Genomic DNA, 14,226 nt, shown 5'->3' on the forward strand with positions numbered 1-14,226 from the left:
TATTTTTCTCAGTGTTGGAGATTTTCTAAAATTATTCATCACATACATATATATAACAAAAAATGCCCTCATAATCTTTGTTAATATACCAAACTTTATTGACTCAGTCTAATTTAAAGGCCTGGTGAGTCTTTGTGAAGTAGGTGGTCCTCAAAGGGCTAGTTGTCCAATTACTGTAGCGCTAAAGCTAACCGATTACTCATTAGCCAGCCAGGAACATTCTAGCACCAGTTAGTCACAAAAGCTCTCTGAGGTAGCTGTTAGCAAGGTTGATAACTGGCAGGTAACTTATAAATTGTGCAGGAAGTGCGCTGACCTAGCCTCATAGCAGGGTTTTCAAGATGGATAGATGGATAATTATCCAGCTAGCCTATATGCTACCAGAGTTTATTCAAGAGACTGATATCATTCCATTGTTCAGTCATTCATTACTCCATATTTAATAATTTTACATCATCACTGACAGGTGAAGTGTCACACACATGGATGTATTATAATAGCAGACAGAGGAGACATTGGACACTATTCCTGTCTCATAGCTGTCTGCAAACTACGCCTGGTTTGTGGAGCAGCTCATACTCTAGCAGAGCAGGTTATATAAAGATGGATGGTACAACACAGCTAATAAGCTATGATAGCCTGTCCTGTAGACTCTGGCTGTCTGCTCCCTCAAAGGTCAGCACTGTCAAAACATTTTCACGTTGATGAACAGGGCAAATGTGCATGTCAGAATTGATTGTGTTCTGAAATTCTGTAGCTATAAATGCCTGCTGTAGTTCTTTTCTTCTTTTCTTTGCTTTTTCTAGATCTGGAAATTTGATTATAAAGCAATTAGCCACATCTTTTTGACTTTCATTCAGCCCTCCATGAGTTGAGTATCGTCAATACTCCTTGGTATGGATCCTGTCTGTGTAACTCTACTAGAGGAAGCAATAACATCCTTCTTAAAGATGTTTGGTGTTTTGATGATGGTTCTAAAATGTCCCACACAGTAGTTGTTCAATTGAGAGCTAATGGCAGTGAAGGCCATCGTCCAACCTGTATTGTGTCACTAATCAACACAACACACACTCCTCTAACTGTGTTTTTTGTCTCTGTTCAGATGATACAGGGACCTACTTCCCCAGTGTGAAGAGGGACCCGGGCCGCTACCTGCAGCCCTGCTCCGAATCTGTCAAGTCCTGGCTGCGCAGCATGAAGAACGCAGGGAAGGTGCTCCTCCTCATCACCAGCTCCCACAGCGACTACAGCAGGCTCATCTGTGAACACATCCTGGGGTAAGGCTGCCCACACCAGGACCACAGACATAACCACCCCCCTCCCATTCCTTTTAACCAGACCAGGTTCTGGTCTGCAGTGCACTTACCATAACAGCCCTCACAAGATTTATAACCTGGCAGTTTTTTCAGTCTTTTTTTTTTTGGTTTTCTCTCAGCTCAGAACATTCCTCACAGCTCCCACATGCTATCAGTCATTCTTTTAGTCCGGTCTGCTTCGAGTTACAGTCATGATCACACACATGTGCTACACACACACACACACATGTATCCCAGCAGCCCTCAGCGGTCCATAAAAAACCACTCAGTTTCTCAAAGCTTAAGGTGATGTCCGAAATGTTTTGTCCTGCCACAAAGATATTGAGTTTACTTTCATAGACGACTAAAGAAACCAGTAAATATTTGCTGGAATCAAAATTTAAAAAAAAAAAGACTCAACAATTAATTGATTACCAAAACAGGTTGTGATTAGTTATATATAATAATTGGCATCTACTCGATAAATCAACTAATCATTACAGCTCCAAACAAGACTTCTGATTAACATGTTCATTTCTTGTCTTTTTAATCTATTTTAACTTAGCTTTTACTCTAACCTTTAATAAACCCTTTCTCGTGTTCTCTCTTATTTTACTTATTTAATTATCTTATTTATTTACTTTTATTAAATGTATTTTATAAACAAAACAAAAAATTAAACATTTTTATCATTTTTATCATTTCTCAATTTTTGTCTTTCAATTTTTTCTTTGTTTATTCCTTTTCTTTATGTTGTCACTTGTTCTGTCTTCTCTAATTGTAAAGCACTTCGAACTACACTAACCTGTATGAAAGGTGCTACAGTATATAAATAAAGCTTGATTGGTTAATTGATTCGACTATAACATCTGTAGGGTGATAATGTATTAATGTTGAGTTTTTAGCTTATTCCTTTATGACCAAAAAACCCCAAAAACTATTAACACAAGTGTAAAAATGAAATGCAACAACCAACAATCAGTCCAATCTTGTTTTGAAATGTATAATGATGCTCAGAAGTAACAATATCTTACATCCTACATTAAACACTTAATTGTATGACTGTACAGTATGTGTGGAGTGAAAGAGGTTCCTGTGTAGTTTAGCTCTGGCTTTGTGCATCACTGCTCTGTTTGTAGTGCACACTGTGTGGTTCAGGGTTATTTTTGCAGCCTAAGCCTCATTATGCACTCGATGGAGCAGCGAGAGGGCCTCGCAACAACACAGCGTCCCTGACACCGCCGGGCCTTTACAACAAGAAGCCCTTGTTGTTCTTTTGCGAGATGTTGTCATCTCACACTGTTCCCTCGCCTGGTTCGGTGTTCTGCTTTTTGCAATCCTTCACCGCTCAGACCTGATTGTCCCCCAGCTGCTGAGCGGTGGTAAAAAAAAGGAGGTTGCGATAAAGCTGGTTGTCTCACGAGGGCCTCACCATTTCCTACCATTTGCTCCCCTGCTGTTTTACTACACCCCCCCCCCTCCTTGACCTCCAGCACTGTAGCATGTGTCACCTCCCAAGGAGACCCCCAGACGTATGCGAGCATGTTTTAAAATCACTACTTTTACAAGGCCAGGGATGCAGATTTATGTCACGATAGCTGCAAGAGGAAATTAGGTACCAGCACACAAAGTACTAGAGGTACTTTGTGCGTGCCGTTCTCAGAATGAGTCCTTCCTGTTTTTCCCCCCCAACAGCCAGAGGTGGGTCACTTCTTCATCGGGGAAGTACCTGATATGTAACCGAGGCAACACACTCCCCTAAGCTTTTGTTGAGTGTGTCTTGTCAGCACTTCACTGCCGAGAAAACACTGCGTTGTGAAAAAGTCCCTCTCCTGCGTCACCAACCTCCAGCTGTCTCAGTGTGACAGTCAGCTGTCAGATGTAGCACAACAAGGCTAGAGCTGTCCGACAGGAAGCTACTGGCCCACACCCAACAACCTGTCCAAGGAGACGGCTGTTTGTGTGTGTGTGTGTGTGTGTGTGTGTGTGTGTGTGTGTGTGTGTGTGTGTGTGTGTAAACTGCTGACTGGTGTTATTTGGCACAAGCGGACATCAGTATTTATTACTCTAATGTACTGATTTGTTTGTCCGCTCATGTTTTAGGCTTCTTTTTGTGACCTAAATGAAGTGATGAGAGCCCAAAGGAGCTTCTGCAACTGTATGTGATGGATCACAAGTCAAGATGTCTGCAGTTATCATCTAAAAATATAACTCAGAATCAGCGAATCCTCTTTATTGGCTAAGTAAGGTTATGCATACCTGGCATTTGACTCCAGTTTCTCTGCAGTATAATTGTTTGCCAGTCCTTTCTTTCTTAGAGCCTGTTTACAGCTGCCATTAACAAGCGTCTCAGGTGGACAGCTGAGACACATTACTGTTTACATCTGTCTCTAGGATGCAGCTCAAATAGCCCCGCTCACAGTTATTACATCAGTCAGACAAGAACCAGATTTGGCTGGAGAGATAAGAGCTAATAAAAATGTTTCAAGAATTAATATACATGTTAGGAGATATTCCAACCATTCAGAATACTTCAACCACGTACACCTGTGCTCATCAAAGGCATCCCAGGCATTGAAAATGTGGGTGGTGTGGGTGGTGTGTGTGTGTGTGGGGGGGGGGGGGGGGGGGGACCCATCTGCCAGGGTGTAAAGTAACAGTGAAAACGTGGAATGGAGATATAGCGATTTGGACATTCTCTCAATAATTTGATAATGAAGGGCTGAGTCAGCGCTCTGAAAACAGCACTGAGTGGATAGACTGATGTACTGATTATCCACATGGTAAAAGTGTCATGACGCAGGACTTTTGAAGTGAAACAGACTTGTTACAAAGTATGAAGTTATTTTCTTCTCCCCAACAGAGTGGGTTTAAGTGTTATAAAGTGCTGCAGCTATTGTCGTTAGTCTCTGGGTTATTTCACAGACATTGTTTTCTGACATCACATGACTAGTTAACTGTTGATAAGCGTGACGGCGTGAGGACAAAAGCAGTTCCTGCGCCTGCTTGTTTTGCTCTACAGAGCTCCGTAGCTCCCACCAGAGGTTAGAAGTTGGAACAGGTCATGTTCAGAGTGTGAGGGCTCAGCATTGGTTATTTTTTCCCTGCGTGTTTCCTGACTCGGAAGGTCTTTTTGAGTACCAGAGGACAAGCGGGTCGACAGGATGATCTGTCTGTTTCAGCTTGTTCATGTCCTGTTTGGTGGCAGAGCCAAACTAGACAGTGATACAGCTTGTACGACTAGACCACCTGATGCAGGTTGTTCAGTATGTGAGTGATGGATCTCTAAAACGAATCTTACATCAAAAACAGTCATTTGTGGAGTAGATATTCACAACTTAAAGGGACGTTAGACTTGTAGTTTTTTTTATATTTATGCATTTGGACTGGTACAGGTGTTAGTTGAGGAATAACCGGATGCAATGAATGATTTAAGAGAAGGTGTGATGTGTTCTTGAGGTCCTAAAGACACGAGCATTTAAGGGTTCAATCAATCAATCAAACTTTATTCATATAGCAGCTTTCATACAGGTTAATGTAGTTGAAAGTGCTTCACAGTTGATTGACAAGCTGATAGTAAGACAGAACAAGTGTAGACTGAGGACAACATAAAGAAAAGGAATAAGATTGAAGAATACATTGAAAACGATGCACACAAGAGAGAATAAGAATGATAAAAATGTAACAAAGAATGAAAGAAAAGATTAAGGATTTAAAATAAAAATCTAAAGGGAAAATAATGAAGAGAACATTTTTTTTTAAAAAGAGACAATAAGAAAAAAATCTTTATTAAAAGCTGGACTAAAACTAGGTTAAAAGACAGAAATACAGACAAATTGAATGGATAAGAAGATAAAAAAGTATATGATAAAAATATGATAGTAATAATAAAATAGATAATAAAATAAATTTTAAAGCATCAAAACAAATCAAATCAAAATAGAATAAAAAGACTATAAACCATTCTTAATCAAAAGCCTAACTGCTGTCATATGTTGATTTAGGGCAGTGGTCTCCAACCCTGCTCTCCTGCATGAATGAGGTATCTTCCCACTCAAACACACCTGATTCTATTATCGATAATGTAGATTCTATAGTGTAGTGTACATCACCCAGCTCTCTACATATGCTTACTGCTACTTCCTGTCATCATGGTAGCTCTGTATGAGTGTATACTGTCCTCTCAAAGTGTTTACTCTATTAGTCTAGGCACTCCTCCCACAGCGTTTACAGGTTTTCCATCATCTGTACAGTGTGTTTAGTTTCATTCTGCTTATGTAACTCAAGCGTTGTTTGGATGCTGTCCAGACATTGTCCTCCATGCAGCACAAAGGTCAATGTTGTTTCTCTGGTTTGTTACAGGAAGGATTTTGAGGAGCTGTTTGATGTCACCATCACGAACGCCCTGAAGCCAGGTTTTTTCTCCTTGGTGCCCCAGCAGAGGCCCTTCAGGACTCTTGGTGAGTTACTGGCCCATTCCTTGTATATACCACTGTGAAGCATCAACGGCTATATATAAAAGGCTGCTGTGGCTCTGAAGGTAGAGCGCCTGTCAGATCCCTGAATCTTTCAATCTGCATTTTGAAGTGTCTTTAGAGTCCCATAATGGTCCTGAAGTCTGTGCCATCAGTGTGTGTTGTGTGTGTGAATGGGTGAAAGATGGCATGTAGTGTAACTTCTTTGAGTGGTCAGATACCAGTACCAATTCAAGTCCCCTCAAAGTGATACTGATACTGAGTACTTCATTTCATACCCATCATGTGAATAGAAGCACTCCTCCACATCTAAATTATTCGATTTTTACACAAATGCATTTTGAAAGTCTTCAAATGATTCATTTGTATTACTTGCTGTGAGCAAGTCCATACAAATATTATACAAACATCACATTTTCTAGCTCTGGATGATTTATTGCAGGTGCTACTGTATATAAATGTAATCCATTTACCATATAACATTTTTTAAAAACTGTTTAAAATACCTTTCACAATCTCAGTCAGAATCCTTTGTGATGTCTGACATACCAAAGCCCAAATATTAAATAATGATATAAAATAGAGAAAAAAGCCAAATCTTCATATTTGAGAAGCATCTATCAGAGACAGTTTGGCACTTCTTGCTTGTTGATTGATTGAAAGCAGTTGAAAGGCGTGTAATCACGCCTGTTAACTAGCTTAGGTATTCTACCATTAATCCAATGTACTGTAACATTCAATGCTGAGAGTTAGCAGGTAAGCACTGAACTGCATTGTTACTGTATGTGAAGTTAAAGGTGACATTAAAGTAAATGGGATGCACAAAATATTAAAGAGACGTCAGTTAGGCCCGTCACATGGTCAACTTATTGTAAAATAACATCATTTTCGACATCATGTCTATATATTATGGACTTATCGTATGATGCATTGATCTTTTTTTTGACGTCAGTATTGCGACACTTCACATTAGCAGCTAAGAGGCTAATTCATGTCACATTGGCTAAGTGAGTAGTGTCCTCCATTCCTCACTGTGTTCGTCCTGAGTGGAGACTGCAGAAGAATTAAAAGTAAATAACTCTCTCCCAAATGACCACCCCCCCTTGCATTATTAAGCTATTATATTATCATTATATCAGTGGTATAAAATGATCTTCAAATGACAGTAATATCATTTATCACGATTATTTCTGAGACAATATATCGTCCAATAAAAGCAGTTATCATGACAGGTCTAAAGTCAGTACAAGCCAATATAAGCCACAATATAAATCAAAACATCTCTGAAGCAGTTGAAATAAAAACTGGACATAAACCTTCATGAAAATTGGATTTACTACAGTTTATTATCCTGCACGTAGATGGACATGATAAACTGGCAAGCAGAGTCGAAACCTTTCCATATCAGGCAACCTGTGCTATAACTGGAGACACTTCACACAAGCACTGAGCAGATGTTTATAACCTCCCCTTAATACCACAAATCGTCATGGTTACAATTCTATCTGTGTACAGATTAAACAAACAAGATAGAACATATTCGTCAGCGAGTTATCGAGCTGTTATGTTGGTGTATCTTCAAAGATTGGACAGTACCAGGCTAGCTGTTTCCCTTTAATACATCTCATCACTTCACTACCAGAAATACAATAAATAAAAGTATTTCTCAACATTTCTTTAAACTATAAAAAGTGTATAAGTTTACTAAATTGCAGCCGTTTACGGGTGTTAAAATCTAGACAAATGAAGCCATAGGAGTTAAGTGATAAAATCTGGCTTTTATTTTGTATCACTATTCTACACTTTATATTGTTTAGGAAGAATCCTAAAGCAATTCTCCTCAACTTCTATACTGAACTTGAAGACTTTCAGCTGCTGTAAGCTGTGTCAGTGAGATTCACATCAGCTGCCAACATTTCATTGGCCCAGATCCTGATCATCAGCAGCCCACATGACTCCTCAGTTACCTTCCTGGCCCGTGTCGACCCCCTTTCTCATCAACTCAGGCATCTGATCCGGGAACGCCGGTAGTGAAGGTGTGCCGGAACGCTCCCTTCTTCATCTGGATTGTCTCCGTGCCAGCAATAACAGTGGGGATGCATTACAATATGTGTGTAGAAAGGATGATCCACTCACTGAAATATTCTCTTCTCTCTCCTCTCTCTCTTTCTCTCTCTTGTTCTCTGTCCCTCTCTCTTCCGGAGTTTTGCCACGTTGGCAGAAAAAGCATCAGCATCTGCTCTTCCTCTGGCCTACACACACACACACACACACACACACACACACACACACACACACACACACACACACTAGCCTCTCCTGCTTTTACTTTCTATTCTGCATACTCACATTTTTATCTTTTTTTTTACGAGCTAACAAAATAGATTCAGAGGAATTCGACACCTAAAGTTTATTATTTAAAGACTGATGATTAAACACAGGTTCAGAGCTGTGCTGTATTTGTAGAAATGACACAGTGTATAATTATCAGCTCATAAATAATGTTCTTTTTTTTGCGATTGTGATTTTATTAGTTTGTATCTTGACACATAATGTCTTTTATTGCTTGGCTTCAGTACACAGTCACACAAATGATGCATCCTCCCACAGATAATGCTCACGTGCAGTGTTTGGTCTCAGCTGGTGCAGGGTAGCAGCAATCATGCATGACAATCACAAGTGAAAGAAATACAAATAATACAAATACAAAGTTTATATTGTTTCATTTTCATAATTGTCCAAATACTGTACATGCTGTTTTGGTTAAAAGACTCGATATTGCTAGTAGATACGGTGGCCCTGAATGGCAAACCACAACAACAAAAAGAAAAACACAACGGCAAAAAGACAAACACAACGGCAAAAAGAAAAACACATCGGCAAAAAGAAAAACACAACGGCAAAAAGAAAAACACAACGGCAAAAAGAAAAACACATCGGCAAAAAGAAAAACACATCAGCATAAAGAAAAACACAACGGCAAAAAGAAAAACACGACGACAAAAAGAAAAACACAGCGGCAAAAAGAAAAACAGAACAACAATAAGTACAAACACAAAAACAAAAAGAAAAACACAACATTAAGAAAAACACAACAATAAAAAGAAAAACACAACGACATTAATAAAAATTAGGGCTGTCAAACGATTATTTTTTTAATCGCGATTAATCGCAGAAGTTCCATAGTTAATTGTGATTAATCGTGTTTTGAATTGCATGTTTAAAATCCTGTTATTTTACATTTGAAGGCAGTTTTAAGCCCATAATGTAAAGCATTGCTTACCAGAGTGTCTTAACTGGGAATCAATCAGGGCTCTGCTGCGACTCCCACACTCCACAATGGTCCTTTGGTGGAGCTGAGGCTCGCTTGGCTGCACCTGGGTGTTTAGCGTGGAGGTGCTAACTCAAACTGGACGTACTCCGGTGGTAGTTAAACTCCGTTTGACACAGGTTGCATTTTACTTTTGACTTGTCAACTGAAGCGTCTGGAAGTGTTTTAAAGTTAAACAAGCCGTTCAAAAGTCCAGTAGCTCTCTTACTTTCCATCAGCGCGGTAGGTTTACTGCAGGAGGCCACTTCAAAGCATAGCGCTACAGCTAGAGGAGCCGTCTACGGGGGAGTAGAAGGGACAAAAAGGCTTACAACATTAAAATGCGATTAAAAAAAATAATGCGTTATGGATTGCATTAATCTAATCGCGATTAGCGCGTTAACGCTGACAGCCCTAACAAAAACACAACATTAATAAAAACACAACGACATTAATAAAAACACAACGACATTAATAAAAACACAACGACATTAATAAAAACACAACAACATTAATAAAAACACAACGACATTAATAAAAACACAACGACATTAATAAAAACACAACAACATTAATAAAAACACAACATTAAAAAAACACAACGACATTAATAAAAACACGACATTAAAAAAACACAACGACATTAACAAAAACACAACGACATTAACAAAAACACGACGACATTAACAAAAACACGACAACATTAACAAAAACACGACATTAACAAAAACACGACGACATTCATAAAAACACGTTAACTCCTAACTGAATCTGCTATCACAAGGATAATTGCTGATTGGACGAAAGCACTGTCTGTCTTTTTAACAATGAATTATGATCCATGGAGGTTTTATATTTGTAAAACTTCCTTCGAGCCGAGAAAAGTGATTTAACAATCAGTGATGACATCACAATGTAAAATCTTCGGGCCGAGCAGGAAGTCACGGTTGAGGCCAGCAGGGAAAACACTACTGCACATATTCAGTGGTCCACATCCACACAAGCAAACGTGGAAGTTAGAAACTTTTTTTTTGGGGCGTATGCACCAGCCAAGAAATTCTTACTGAATTGGATGGGAGCCATTTTTGCTCCAGTATCCAACTCTTACAATACATCCGTGTTGCAATCCGTAGTTCAAAAGCAGCTTTAGCTGATGGGTGTATGGATGGAGTGAAAAAAGGCTTTTTTAAAATCTTGTAATGATTTTAATACCACACAGATGTATTAAAAGTGCCTCTCCCTACAAGACTTGATTTTGGTTCTGGAAACACAGGAATGGAAAAAAACTGAGCTTTTCACAATACATCTAACCCAGAGTTTACAGAGCTGCATGTACAGTAAGCCCTGAGTCATTTTACTAGCACAACTTCAAAGGAGTAATATCCCATTCTAATCCTAGCTCTTATTAAACTGCGCTCCAGAACTCTGTTTCACTGGTTGCCCTTATAGGAGGATATTTACTAAGGATTTGCAGCTGTTTTTTAGAGGCTTAACAGTCAAATAACATCCAATCAATCTTTATGTTGACCTGACCATATAAGGCTAATCCACTTGTATTTCCTCACATATATTTTCCTCTTGTGAGATGAAAACTTTCACATTTCAAAAGTATTTTCTCATCAGCCAGTATTCCAGCAGAGAACACTTTCTTTTGTGATGTGTCTCTTTTTAGATCTGCACATGGTCTTAAACAACCTGGATCTAATTTAGCAGCAATTTCTGCAAATCAGATCAATTAGACCCATTTACATCTGTAATCTCTTTTAAATACCCTCATGGAATCTGTACATATACACATCTGGCAGGATCATTTCACCGCCTGATGTGACGCACTCACCACCCCTCTGTTTACAAGTGATGTAGTGAGTCACCTCTGCGTCAAACCCACATTGTAGCCCACCTACCCCCGTCACCGTGCACAATAACATTTCAGCATTCATCTGCTGTCAGGACACTACTACAGCATTACTGAGAGGTTTTTAATCTAATAAAAAAACTGCAAAGAAAATAATTAGATTAGCTCAGATAATCTTATTATATTACATATCACAAAACAAAAGACATACTAGATTTCACTCACATGCAGTTTTTTAATATAATTTAATATTTCAGTTTCACAGTTTTAATGCACACCCCGTTTCACTCTTTCATAAGCTCTCTCTGTCTTACTATCTCGTGCCTGAAACAAAAATATATGATTTGGGAGCAAATTTGTGAACCTTCAAGCAGTCTGTAACTTATAATGATGTGTGTACTGATGGCTTTTCATCACACACATCTTATAAACTTAATAATGAAAATAATGAAAATAATAACATGATAACAGCCGGATAACATAATAATTGTGCTTGTTTTAAATGTAATAACAGATAAAGTAATAACTTGCCAATTACTTAATAAAATGTCTAAACTAATAACGTAATAACTTTTTCCATTAATGTAATAAGTTATTACGTTATTGGCTGGTAATTATGTTATTGGCTAGGTTTTAAAAAATCCTCTATATATATATATAGAATAATCACCTTATTTAAGTTTAATTTATTGTATATAAAGTGTCATCAACCAGTATAACATAACTTATTATACAAATTACACATATACACATTATTGACTTTATTACATTAAAAAATGGGCAAAACGATGACATTATCAGCCATTATTATGTTATTGGCTGCTATGAGGCCATTAAGAGACTCCTTCCTGATGTGCTTCCAGTGGAGGTGATGGGGGTTTAATCTACAGCCTTCATTCAGTGCAAAAATGTGTTCCAAAATGTATCCTAAGCTAGCAAGTGAGTGCCTTCCACATGTAGAATTTTGCACTAAACTGAATATGTGTACGGTAAGTTGTGGGTTAATAAATACAGATGTGAAGCAAGGTGAAGCTGCCCTCAGGCTGTGTATATAATGGGTAGGTGAGGATAATATAATACCTGCGATGACAACTGAATGTGGTTGAAATAAAGTTCGTGGTTGGGCAATTTAAGCAGACTCAATTCATGTCATTTAAATTTCTAGAAGGAATGAAAAACTATCTTGAAAGGTTGTATATATTGTGCCCAGACTCTCTCTCACTTAAGAAAGAAAAGAGGAAGCTGTCCCTAGACTCTCTTTAGCCAGTGGTTTCCCTCAGGCTCAGACTCAGAGGTACAGTTGTAAAAATAACTTGAATGTCATTTAAAAAATGCTGTAATCACCATGTAACATGTCACAGAAAAGTGTTACATACTGTAAATCACTTCTTAACATCACATCATCATCATCATCTTTAATTGATGTGAAATTGCCTTCAAAGCTGTCCACCGCGCAGTTTACACTTCACATACCTCTCATTCCAATTTCTCGCTAAGTCCAGCATCCTCACTGCTGTTATCCTCTGTGTGTGTGTGCATGTGTGTGTGTGTGTGTATGTGTGCACTCTCACTACTGCAGGGGCTCCTTCCTGTTCTTTCACTCTCTTCTGTTACAATATTTATAGCATATTTAACCTCAGTGTGAACCTGCAGTGGACTACACTCTGTCCAATGCTTTTGTCAGCAGGAGTGAGGATCTTCTTTTATCCAGCTGCTGCTCCTCTTAAAGTACGACTTAAAGACCTGCTGCCTATCCAGAGATGCAATTACCTACTTCAAAGAAGGTGGTCTATTGATTCCTACATAACAGCCAAAAAAAACATACCACCTTTAAAAAGCCTTTCATTAGTTTAGTTATCTACTTCACGACACCTGCTGCTGTCATATAAATCATATGTGATTGCGTTGACTATGTTCCTATTTCCGTAATGGTTTTTTTTTCCTATTTCATTATAACCTTTCTCACAGATCAGATTGTGGTTTCCTTCTTTATGGGATAATAATTTGACCAGAATAAGGATCTCTGGTGAGTCTTGGCTAAAATGGCAGCACAGTACCAACAGACAGATGTGAGACAGATGTGATTTCCTTTAAAATTACACTGAAATGTGAATTCTCTTCACTCTTGCACAGCACACTAATGATGATAAACACATATTTGGGCAATGGAAAAAGTGCTTGTTTTTGCAAAGTCATCGTCCAAATTGCACTACCAGTTTCCCATCATCATTACAGCACAGCATGTAATTACATGTGTAATGACGCTGCAGACTCACTGAAGTAACCTCATTACTGTAAATGTGCTTCGAAATAAGCTGCAGTCAGCACTGACAGCGGCACCACACAAACCAGAGCAGATAATAAAGACTGCCTGCAGACACGTCTGTGCTAGCCTTGCTCATCTCTCATTCACGTTCCCGGGTGTCATCACATCCGAGGAGAGAAAACATCAAATAAACAAAATCAAAGGACAAAAAAAGCTCCAAAAGTTTGTGAAATGACAGAAAAATGTGAATGCAGCCACAAGTTGACTCATAGTGACATCATCCTAATTATCTGAGTAGACTCAAAGCTCAGTCTGATGTTTGTAAAAGCATACAGATACAGAATATTGCAAACATATTGTGTACATTGACATAAACGCACCCAGTAATACCAATATAGTATTACTCAGTTCCTCTCTGTTTGGAGGATTGAGGATTCCATCAAGCCACATGGATTCATACAGCATGCCATGAAGTGAATATGATCTCCACTGTGTAACTGTGGCTTATACAGCTGCAATAATTCACATTGAATGCCCTGCCTGATCAGTGGATGAGGTCACTGACTCCATCCTGTTGAACATCTATGACATCTTTTATATCAGCCTACAGGGAAAGTGTAGCTCATCTCTTTCTGTGCCGATGAATGATAGAATCAACACAATCACACTGCAGGCCTCGCTCTATACAAACTCTCTAACCTGCTTTTCATGTGCAGTATCTTCAGAAGGTATTCGTCACTCTTCACTTGTGTTTTTTCAGGTGTTGCAACCTGACAGCTGTATAGAGTACAATTTAAAAGCTTGGATGCATCTTTTCCTTTCGCTTGAATGAGAAACTGTGTCCATATGTTCCACTGGTACTGTACATTGCGCAAACTGTTGTATAGTAACAAAAATGATATACAGAAATTAGAGTTTAAAGTTGACCTAATAAACATGTTTATGTTAACATGAGATTGAACGATTATAAGCTTTTTAGCCCGTTGTATCTCGTTTGGTTTCAACTTTAACTTTACTGTTGTGGT

The 14,226-nt window shown here is 38.6% G+C and overlaps 1 protein-coding gene across 1 annotated transcript in view; it reads left to right on the plus strand.

Annotated features, from left to right (window-relative positions):
* Positions 1 to 14,226, plus strand: part of nt5dc1 (5'-nucleotidase domain containing 1) — a 69,965-nt gene that overhangs the window by 35,315 nt on the left and 20,424 nt on the right. The window contains exons 7-8 of the mRNA XM_053336457.1: positions 1,103 to 1,277; positions 5,658 to 5,755. Coding sequence (XP_053192432.1) covers positions 1,103 to 1,277; positions 5,658 to 5,755 — 273 coding nt within the window. The remainder of the gene's footprint in view (positions 1 to 1,102; positions 1,278 to 5,657; positions 5,756 to 14,226) is intronic.

This window comes from Scomber japonicus, chromosome 17 (assembly GCF_027409825.1).
Source record: "Scomber japonicus isolate fScoJap1 chromosome 17, fScoJap1.pri, whole genome shotgun sequence".
Classification (NCBI taxonomy): domain Eukaryota; kingdom Metazoa; phylum Chordata; class Actinopteri; order Scombriformes; family Scombridae; genus Scomber; species Scomber japonicus.